Source organism: Coffea arabica, chromosome 6c (assembly GCF_036785885.1).
Source record: "Coffea arabica cultivar ET-39 chromosome 6c, Coffea Arabica ET-39 HiFi, whole genome shotgun sequence".
NCBI classification, from domain to species: domain Eukaryota; kingdom Viridiplantae; phylum Streptophyta; class Magnoliopsida; order Gentianales; family Rubiaceae; genus Coffea; species Coffea arabica.
In genome coordinates, this window is record NC_092320.1 from 12,004,274 (window position 1) to 12,016,159 (window position 11,886).

Consider the following 11,886-nt stretch of genomic DNA (forward strand, 5'->3'; position numbering starts at 1 on the left):
TATTACAAACTTAATAATAGATTCAAGAAGATACGTACTAGAAATTAATAATGTTAGTTGAACCATTTAGTAGAAAATCACTCAAATTTGGACAAGAAATCAAATATTGCGGGAATGAAAGGATGGAAATTAATTTCATTTGGACACTTGATGATGCTTTATCTAGCTAGCCACCAAAAGGCTAATATAAAGGTGACGTTAATCACATTTCAAAACTCTTGTGCTTTTCGCTTTTCATTCAGTAGTTTTGATTCTTACAATCCTAGTCATTCCTATGCTTCTTACTTCCCCTCTCCTTTTAATACACATCCGATTGAGTACTTCTCAAAAATTAAAGTTGTGGGTATGAAACCACAAAATCATTACAATTTAAGCATTCCAAAACATAAACACCACATCACTTGTGAGGTTCATAACACATACGACCTCCTTAAACTAGAAATACATCGTTAAACTAGAAATATGAAAAAAAAAAAAAACATGTATAAAATGACTGCTACAATTTACTAGCCCACTTTTGCCAAAGATTCTGCGCCACCATTCTTTTATCCATCCAGAAACGACTGCAGGGAACTTCACAGAGATTTTGGCCCTTCATTTCCCGCGCCTCTTCCGGTCTGAACTAGAGGAATGAGGAAGCTTCGGGCGTGGACTGTTGGAGATAATATACAAGTGAATCAGATACTTCAAAAAAGTATGACGTTCGTTTACCGTTAGGGTTGACTAACGCCTGCCGGGACTCAATAACAAATCATAGCTCAAGTCAAATTCGTCTCGCCCAATTAAGTTTCCGTCTTTTAAGTCAAAAGGATTACGTATGTTGTCTGCAGAAGATAGACTATGCATGGATCAAATGTTTCACTCACTTAGTTTGTATGTAGTATTAAACTATGGCCATCGATTGTCAAACATGGATTTTTTACTTCAACAGTCCATGGCCTCAAAATCGTTGTTAGACTTCCAATTCAGGAACACGTGTGTGTCTATATACACACACATACACACGAACACACATATAATAGCTGACATCGCACATAATATTATCCAAAATTTTAATATTTTACCGATCAACCGGCTATTAGATATTTCTATATTTAAATCCAACCGGCTATTAGATATGGACCCAAATTTCATGTTTGTTACATTAGAAGTGAACGTAAAATGTATGATATTTTACGCACTTATCATAGTGGTTCGTCATACTAAAATGTATAAACATCCCGGGATTTCGAATTTGATTGTCATTAAATATATATTTGATATTATGCATTATTTATTTGAAAAAGTGGATTTCTGTAAATTTAAGTTATTTGTGAAGATATTACCCTGCGCTTTATCATTCTCGCACATTGTACACTAGGAACAAGTACCAACTATGAAGTTCTTAATTAGACGCTGTGGGAGGATAAATAATTGTACTTTCAATCTATTTTCCAAAGGAGAAAGCCAAAGAAGAGATTTAGTCAATGCTCACCGAGATATAGTCCCCGATATCTTCCAATCATAGCAACCGCCATTAGCAACATGGTCTCTTATTTTTTCAAAATCCAGGCCGTTACGATTCCTTCAAGAAATCAAATACCAAACCAAAGCCGCCATTGCTAAGAATTTTGTCATCATTTTCTTAAATTAAAAGTACAAAATTAACAACTGAAAATGAAAAGGAACTAAGCTATATATAGTCATATTATATATGATTTTGTGTACTAGTTATGGACTAGTGGTATTTCGAAAGCATATATAGCCAGCATAAACGAACTCACCGCGGTTCTCTACCCTCCTGAATGCCATGCAGCATTATTTTTTGACCCTCCACTTTCACAATAATGAGATGGTAGTTGATAAGCTTATATAACTCGACCTTTAATTCTGTTGGTTTGCCATCCACCTTGATCTTGAATGATGGACCAGAAATTCCTAAACGGCCTCCAACACCTTGAAGCCCGTCTCGATCAACCTCCAGTACATCGATTCCCTGATATGGAGAGTAATATCGGGAAGCCCTAGCTAACCCTCCCTCCAGATCCGCGCCAGATTTGGGTGCTTCTAGAGAGACACGCTGGCCTGTTATACAAGCAAGTAATGTCTTTTGAGGGCTCATTTTTCCAATTTTTAAGGTGGGAAATCGGGACAAATATTCAAGGGCCGGCGAGATTTTGAGCCAGGTTTCCTCCTGATTATCGCTACTGATGAGCTAGACTTAATTTGATTGAAGCTGGTTTTCTTGGGTTTTTAAACCTGAAAGAAAACCCCAATCACGCTGTTCCGTGTTTAGCAATTTTAAAATTGCTAGGAAAACCATCAGCAATTTCATTGCCTTTGCTAACCAACCAGTCGAACCTGAATTGACCGTCAGAAAAAAAATTTAGATGGTACGTAGTGGTAGTAATGTGTGTGTGTGCATGTGTGGGTGTGTGTGTGTGTGTGGGTGAGTGCTTTGGCTAGACTTTGAATTTTGGACATGCTAGTAAAGCCATTAGCAATATACTTGGCTTAACAGGACTTGACTTTTATTTTCACCGGGTAACTTTGGAGTGCAGAGAAAGGCAAACATGCTTGTGTGTTTGTGTGGGGGACGTATAAGAGGAAAAGCTTTGCACGGGCACTGCAAGGAGCAGCTGAATCTCGTCATAACCAAAACAAAATTTCTATACATAGCATCATCAATTAGCGTCACCATACTTGCATCATGTGCATGCAGAACGTATGGAAGATGACAGGAAATATATGCCTGAAAATATAATATATATATATATATGTGTGTGTGTGTGTGTGTGTGAACTAAAAGGATAAACGTAGAAGTTTTCAATTCATTCCAATTCCCTATATCCCAATGTTTTCTACTTTCACGATTTTCTGGAAGACGAGCGTAAGAATTTTTTTTTTTTCAATTCTTTATATATTTACTGTCATTTGAGACCTGGTCTGCAGCCATGTAGACGTGGTTTGCACCGCGTAGATGCTGATAGCACGAATGCGACATCACAGAGGAAAGGATGCACTGCAACTTAAATCCATTAGCAAATTTTAGGCAATAGAGGATAATTAACAAAATTTATGTATGCATCTGTACTTCTCAAATTACATACCCTTGACCTTTTTGATGATAATACAATTAGAAGTAAATTAAGAATTAGATATATTAGATAACTACTGCTACGTGGGCAGAAGGCAATGTCATAAAACGGAAAAACTTCTTGCTAGTACAGATTAAGTTCTAATTGGATTTAGTAGTAGAGTAGGTTTGTGACTAGGATGAATACTTCGTAAATAATCTTTGTTTAAGAAAACATCTTAATATTATGTTGTTCGGTACTCAATGTAGAATTTGAACAAATCAATATTTCTTCTACTTTTAACATTTTCCAATTATTCCTAATCCTTTTGATTTCAGAGACTCCAATCACTAAGTAGTTTTCACCAGCTATGATGTATGTCCAAATCTTACTCCGATTAAAATTTTTTTATTGTGCTTCAGGACTGTGTACGTACTTGAATCTTTGAGCACATCCAAATTAACATAAGATTAATTACTCAAAGTCTATGCATTTTTAATTTTTTTTACTCGTTCGTATAGCGTGTTTTACTCGTTATACCAACTTACTCCTAGTTGGTATATTGTGTCGATATTTTACTGGTTATATAGTCTATTGCATCGTAGTCGTGGTTCAATCAACACGTTTTTCAAATTCAAAGGACTTCTGAACAAAAAGATTAAAAGAAGTAGTCTCAGGAAGCAAAAAGTCCCTTTCTCATCGGATGGTCCTATAGATTGTTCTCAAGGGTCATCTGCTTAAATCTTAATTTCAGCACCCAATTCATTAGAATCCACAAAAGAAGAAGTCTCATTTAAATGGTCACCGCGTCCATATATAGTCTTCGGCTTCTTTTACATTCTTCCAATCCTGGTCATCGCCATCCCTTCGAGAAATTAATCAAGTACAAGACCAAAGCTGAATATTGGTCCTAGTCTTGTTAGTTTGCCATCCACCTTCGTCCTGAATATTGGAGGACGCGGCGAATACTTTGCAACATCGGTTTCGATGTGCGCCAGGTTTTGTTGCCTCTAGAGAGACGTTTATATTGATTGGCCTGTAAATAATACGAGCAAAAAATGTCTTCTCATGACCCATTCTTTCAATTTTTAAGGTGGGAAATCATGAACAATTGAAGTCGTCGGGCCGATGAGAGTTCGAGGCCTGAATATTACTTACTACTGATGGGCTTGAGTTAATTTGTTTGAAACTCAGCTTCCGGTGAGCTACAATTTCGTGTAAAACTACCCAGATGTCAATTTAGTTAATCTTTCTATAGATGAGCACTTTTTTTTTTTTTCTGAATTTACTATAAATCGAGATGGTCGTGTTGTAAAAGAAATACTATATAGAATCACCAATTCTATGATGATTGAAGCACAGAATGAAAGTAGGAGTCCTCAAAGGAATCCATCACTTGTCATCTATCATTTGTGTCTAATAATTTGGAGTACTTTTTGAACTTATGAGTGTAACGCCGGAGTACTAACTTATTTTCGTTAGAATCAAAACAAAATTTTACCATGAATTTTGACACTGACATGCGGGAATTTTAATGCTAAAAATCCATGCACATATTAACAATTAGCATACCGAAAATACACGTACTCGAACACGGAAAAAGGTTTTTCGTGCCACATAATCATTGAGGAAGGAACATTTCTAAATTCTTCTTTTCACCCAATCTTTGTTGAGTAACATTATTGAATCTTTATGGATCAGCAATGGAAGTGCATACAAAGGAATGTACTCATGCCAACTAAGTCAGCACCTAGCATCGTTACTATTACTATTACACAAATATTTATACCTTAATCATCAGTCAGCCAGAACACTCATCTATTGAAACACACATGAGGTAGCCCCAGCTTCATAGGCAAGTCCTAGTTTTGCTTTGTTAAAGGCGTGCGTCTCCAACTTGCAACCTATGTTTTCAGAACCGGACCGGATATCGACTCGGCCGAGGTCAGGGGTCAGGGGTCAATGGATTCGACCGGGGGTCGATAGGGGGTCGAACCGGATGACGTCATAAATAAAAATTATTTAAAAATTAAATTATTGTATATAAAATATCCAATAACATATTGATATTAATAAAGGTATATTCATATATATTTGATGTTTCAAATATATTTAACAAGAAAATACAAAGAAATTAGAACAATCAAGTAACAATTTATATTATTTAATAAACATTAACAAGTTTAGAATTAAAATTATGGATTTAATTGAAAAATAACATCAAATTTTAGGACAATATTTATAAAGTATGAAATATTTGAGGTATATTAATAAGTTTTCACAATTTAGGGGACCAAAACATAATATTAAAAAAGTTTGAACTTTTTTTACAAAAGCTCCTGTTGGACCGGTTTTTCCGGTTTTGTACCGGTCAAACCCGATTTTTGACCGGAGTTGACCGGGTCTTGAATCTCTCGGTTCTGATGACCAACTCGGACCGGACACTTGGCCGGTTCCCGGTTCAACCGGTCGGACCGGCCGGTCCGGTCCGAGTTTGAAAACACAGCTTGCAACTGCATCCTTCAGAGAATTCTTTTTTTTTTTTTTTCGAAAACGACAATTATTGTATAACCTTTCTGTCCTAGATTAAAGGGAAGGGGGAGGTTAAAAAAGTTTTTTGTATCAGGAGTTAGTAGGTACACAGACCTTACTAGACCAAGAGAATGTTTTAACACAATTCTTAGATTTTTTTTACTGCAGATGGAATTTGAACCCTCACCTAAAATCCACAAGTAAGGTCTTAAAACCCACATTGGTGGCCATGCATCCTTCACAGAATCAAGGACAACAGAAATTATGCTAACAGCAGATACCGAGCCTTGCTGAAAAATAAGCCAGTTTCTTGCTTTCCACAATTGGTACACACCACTAGCAAACACAAGTCTCTTCACCTGGTCCGTAAAAGAGTTTGAGGTACAATGATCACGAGCATAGCATTTTTTTCCGATCTTATTTTTTGACAAAATAAGGAGAAACTCAAGCCTATTATTTGCGACCTGGTCTTTTTGCCATGTGACCCAATTGTCGGGTAAATCTCACAATCATTGAAACAATAGTTGTAATGTACTGTATTGAAATATATACTCTTTTCCATGGGATCATGACTCTGAAAAACTACAAACAATAATTCTTTAATTTTCCTTTGATATCAACACACTTCACCCATTTAAAATGATAACAGATGAGAATAAGTTTTCATGAAAGTAATTTTTTTTCCCATGCTACTCATTCCCAGCATCCACATATAATGGGTTTACTTTATTTTTTTTTCTTGTCGATTTAATCCCCATTAAAAAGCAGACGCTGTCGATTTAGTCCCCATTAAAAAGGTTCTTTTCATTTTTTTTGTTCCCCTTAATAGTAATGCTATCATACAATTGGAACTGAAAATGAGAGACATGCAACAAAAAGTAGGAAAGGATAGGTGAAAGATGGGGACACGTGACAAAAACACATGGGAAATGGGGCCGAGGCCCCCAGCGGCCCAGCAGGAGTTCAGCTGGTGACCACATGCTGTAATATCCAGTAGGTCACCAGTTCGAATCTTACTGTGCGAAATTGCCCTACATTATTGGACGGGGTTCTGTACAGTCCAGGGGATTAGTCCGACAATGACTGAATACTCCTGTATTGACAAAAAAAGAAAAAGAAAATAGTTCCGAGGATTGGAGCTGCAGCCAACTTGGGTATATGTCAAATCATATAAGAATGCAAATTCTAATTTTACAATGATTGCGTTAAACAAAATTTATCCAAAACGGAAGGGAGGATTATACACTTGATACATCCTCGGAAATAAATACTACATGTTATCACTTTCTGCATAAGCTTTCGCTTGAACATTGAGCCAAATGCAAACATATTATCATACTTTTGCCATAATTTTGTGAGAAAGATCTTAAATTGCTGTCAAGTGGCATAAAACTTACCAATAGACTATCAAAAGTTGGTTTGTGGCAAACATCTTTTTCTTTTCTTTTTTTTTTTTTCCCTTTTCTTAGGTATGGAGTAGTCATTTTGAAACGCAAATGAAAGGAAAAGAACCAAAAAATAAAAAAGAACAAGAACTACCAAGAAGTCGTACACATATTTGCCCAGCTCTATACATCTTCTGCACACACACACGCACCCACACCCGTACGCATACAAACACCAACCGGATTGTTGTAATTTATCTGCACACATGATGCGAATGTTTGATAACTAATCTCAATTTAAAATTAAAATTAATGTTTTATATATTTAGTATGTACGCGCTTCTATTAGTGTATATACTATCAATATAACTCCTTAAATATTAACTAATTAACGAAAATGTCGTTGCCATTTGACTCTCGTTGTCTTTAATTTTCTTGTCCTCCCTGCCTCTTCCTTCCACTCCTCCTCTGCTTATAAAATCCTTGAAATTAAAACATAACATAAAATAAAAGGAGCACATGGACTAGCATGCAGTTATTAGGTGGTGCAAATTAAAAAAAAAAACCTTGATGCAGGTACTTAATTTGTGTTTTATGGGTACACTTTGGAGAAAGACCAAGTCCCAGAACGAAATAATTAATCAAGGATGAGTGCCTCTACTGAATGAAACAAACTTTGATCGGATTCAGCAATGCTCTCGATCGAACTTCGGCACTTACTCAAGAAGTACTTAGACAGATTAAGATGCATCTTCCAGCGTCATTGCACAGCTCAAAGCAATTCTTGATGTCGCAACTCTGAGGAGAGCCAGAGTTGTAACAAAGAATCTTCCACGAACCAAACAGCAAAATGACTAGAAATAGAGCGAACATAACCAAGCAAATCATAGAAATAATTCGTTCCCTTTCGTGTTTCTCTTGCAGAAAAGCTGGCACCGGTCGACTACCGACTCCAACAACATCCTGTGCTCTTTCGTAGGTTAATCGATCATACTTCCCAGTCAATTTTACCAAAATTGATAGATTAAGTAAGCCCGCAATCAAAGAGAGGGAAACGGGGAGCCAACGGTATTGGCATTTGAGGGGTGAGGGATTACCAAAGATGGACGTGAAAATGACACCTTGGAAGACTAAGTAGTAATTTGCAAGCTGAAAAATGTCCTTCAATGTTTCTCGAATTTCCGTCTCTCCTCTCTCCATTCTCTTTTTCTCTTCGGATCTTGAATCTTCACTTGCAGGATTGGTCTCTCCATCGGAAGCAGACAATTGTGAGACTGAAGAGAATGGAGAGAGTGGAAGCCCATCAGGGACAGAATAGTCTCCTCCTCCTTTTCCTCCTTCCATGGCTAATGATTCAATCAATGATTTGTTCTTAAGAAGCAAAAAATCTTTATGCCTCTCACTCCACTTCACCAGTACTTCTGCATGTGACAAAGTATACACAATGACTTGATGACATAAATCACAATCAACTTAAAGGTACAATATTCTGACGGATGCTGTTCATGAATCCTATCCTATCCTAAACTGCGTAAAGCGGGGCAAGGGTAAGGCTTGCACCCTACAGTTGATTTGTCGCGGCTACAACTTACAATATTGTTATGCCTCCATTTATTTTGTCCTGTTTAATCCTTTTCGGACTCTGTAACCCTCTTGTCTTGGTTATGCTATTATTAATTTTTTTTTTGTCGTAAATGGTTATACAGCTATTATTTGTGGGCATCGATTTTGTCTACATTTGATCTTTTTACGGCTTCAGGGTGGGGTGCGCCACATGGTTCTCTCTCCTTTGGTCCCCGCACGTTTCTGACATGGTAGTAGCTCTTTTTGCCATTGGCCATTTTTAGCTACATACCCACAATGCACCGCCCTTTCTCGGGAGGGCAGTCACCCTCCTCTTTTTTGTTTTCTTTTTTTTTTTTTTAAATTGTCATGTTTGGATTGTTATTTTTTTGAAAATTTTTTTTTATATTTTTTACAAATATATTTTTAAATTACTTTTATTATCTCATAAATATTAAATTATTACAGTATATTTTTATAAAAATTTCAAAAAATGCAATTCAAACAGATATTTTTATGTAATTATAATAAGTGAAAAGGGAAAACTCAGCTGCATGGCGCGTCTGCTTTGCATGGTAGCTGCATGTCTTTTTTTAACCTTTTTGTTTGACTCTTATTAGAGCTGGGTCTGCCTCATCTCCATTTAATGTTGACATGAGGCATCAAGATTATTTGGTTCTTTTTGGGCCATTGATCACTCAACTCTTTTTCTTATCTTCTAACTAGGGGAAAATGGCGCGGGAGTTTAGTACCTATAATTAAAGATAGTTAATAATTATTATATTAGTATTTTGTGGTATAAAAATTGAAGTATGACAATTTTATTATGTGATATTAAACAGAAAAATCATAAATTACATATTGAGTAAAAAATATAATATGCACTGAAATATAATTATAAAACACAATTAACCACTTTGCGTCTAATCTAATAGAATAAAAGATCTACTTATATCTGCTCATGCATTTTAGGGATATTAAAATTTGTTGTTTAGTTTGAATTTGATTTTGATATGAAGGCAATCCACCTCATTATCTTGTCATATAAGTGAGATTTGAACAATTAGCATACTTGAAAAAATCATTGCTAGTGAAATTTCGGTTCTTGCAAGCCAAATTCTTTGATTTATATTGATTCTAAGGGCGTATCATCATGAAACATCCACATCGACCATTCAATCAATTATGATTTATTGTATGATTTATGACATATAAGAAAGCATCTCCTTCTCAATAGGGGTCACAATCACAAAACATCAGTCTTTGATCTAGTTGCAAAGATATACAATAACTAACATGCTAATCTAGATGAATAATTACCTCAAAAAAGTTCTAAAACATCTTAATCCACTCAATTCAAGAAAACAATTAAAAGTAATGAAATATATACTTTGGATCTACAGTCAAATAGTTTTAAATAGATAGTTAAACATATTGGTAAATTAAATGAAGTGAAAAATTGTCTAAATGGAATCATCAATAAAGTAGCAAACAATTTGAAAATTACCGTAACTAATAGTTAAAACAACAAAAGAAGTAGAAGCAATCTATAAACGAAAATTTTTATGATGTTAAACTTATTCTAAACCACAAATAACAATTAACAAATGTAATCTCCTCCGTATCAAGCCTATCTAACATAGGCAATTGAATTAAAACACTAAAAAAAGTATTGCACATACAACTTGCAAGATTACATATTTCTTACAACAAAAAAAAAATAGATTAGTTAAAGAAAATATACCTATTAAAAAAGATGTTGCAAAATAGGAAAGAAGAGTAACTAATATAGCAACATCTGAATTCAATAGACTACATGATTGTAGTGGAACAAAGTTATAAGTAAATGAAATGAATTTGAATAGACGGGAGTTACTATGGTAACGGCCAAGAAACCAAACTTTTCTACTAATCAGTATTAATTGTATCTTAACATCTATATATCATAAGTTTGCAAATAACTGATGAGAAAGGCTTTAAAAAATTAAGAGACTTGGATGTTAATTCAATTAAATGATCAAAAGGATTTTTATGTAATTCCACTAAAATACAAGCTGAATTCAATTGTACCCAATGTTTAATCGAATATCGAATATTGACACATGTTAAACTTACCCATAGCTTTAAATGTCTGACAAACATTTAAATAATTATAAAAAAAATCAAATTAGTTATAATGATTCGTATTCAATACTTCAATTGCACTTCAAATATTCTCATATTTCCAAAATAACCCCACCCTTGCGGTTGAAATTTTTACCATAAACTCATTCTTATAGAGTATAAGGATGTTCGTTGGATCTCTGCTGTTTGGCAAGACTTTCGCCCCGTCTTGTTGCCCACTAATTGTCCACCCCACGGCCCCCACCCAGCTTGCACGACGGGTATCCTTGCCGGACTAATAAAAATTTATCAATTATATTACATATACTAATATTCATTATATAATATATATAACTAATAATATTATTATTATAAATTTGTAATTAATTAAATTAAATATTATATATATTAATCTTTTTTACTGGGTGGCGGGATGGGGGATGGGGCTGTCCCATTTCTAAACGGGGAAAAAATTCCCCCCCCCCCTCCCTGGCTCCACCCCACCACCCGTCCCATTAGCTCCCTGTGGGCAGCCCCTAATTGTCATCCCTAGTAATGATGATCAATGCTAGTGTGTTATTTTATTTTTATGCTTTATTTTACTTTTGTTCTTGTTTTGTTATATGAAACTTTTTGGTCCTCCATTCTTCTCTATGTCATCTTTGTGCTCTACTGTAAACACGGTAAGGTCTCTGAGGATTTCTCTCCTTTTTGGCTTTTTCCCAGTTAACTATTATTGTCTCAGCATTTAATTTTCTATATATATATATATATATTGTACATTGTAATAAAAAAACACGAGACAAAAAACAAGAAGGAAAAAAGATAAAGCAATAAGCAACTATAAACGATTTTTACTTTCATCTTTTCAACCCAAAAACAATTTGAATGTCATCCTGGAGGTTAAGGCAAGGCACCTTTATTTATCAGTTATGATTTTGTAAGATAAAGGTGCTCAAGTGCCAAATAAAAAAGAATGAAAAAAAAAACAGCAGGAAAGCCAGGCGTCGAAGGATGAAAAGACCAAAAGAAGAGAACTGCAACCAATACAACCGTCAATGAAAGATAAAAAAAAAAAAAAAAAAAAGGAATGCAAAATTTGCATACGATTTGCTTTTGAGCTTCCTTTGGTGCTCTATAACGTGCGAGGAAAACTTTCCCACTGGTTGAACTATTTGCATTTGTAGAAATGATTTTAGATTCTAACTGAATATCTATTCTTGCATTAGATTTTTGTTTTATTTTGA

General features: G+C 35.0%; 1 protein-coding gene across 1 annotated transcript; it reads right to left on the minus strand.

Annotated features, from left to right (window-relative positions):
• Positions 1 to 208: 208 nt before the first annotated feature.
• LOC113693604 (uncharacterized) lies at positions 209 to 2,182 on the minus strand. The gene is made up of 3 exons (XM_027212150.2): positions 1,764 to 2,182; positions 1,475 to 1,564; positions 209 to 652 (listed from the first exon to the last, which is right to left on the minus strand). Exons 1-3 carry the CDS (start codon positions 2,099 to 2,101, stop codon positions 595 to 597), a joined length of 486 nt encoding a protein of 161 aa, XP_027067951.1. The 5' UTR covers positions 2,102 to 2,182; the 3' UTR covers positions 209 to 594.
• Between the last annotated feature and the right edge of the window lie 9,704 nt (positions 2,183 to 11,886).

Coding starts and splice junctions, on each gene's coding strand:
- LOC113693604 (XM_027212150.2), bottom strand. CDS start 2,101: ATGAGCCCTCAAAAGACATTACTTGCTTGTATAACAGGCCAGCGTGTC. Junction 1,565..1,763: donor CAGGAGGGTAGAGAACCGCG/GTGAGTTCGTTT, acceptor GATTTCTTGAAG/GAATCGTAACGGCCTGGATT. Junction 653..1,474: donor ATATCGGGGACTATATCTCG/GTGAGCATTGAC, acceptor TATCTCCAACAG/TCCACGCCCGAAGCTTCCTC.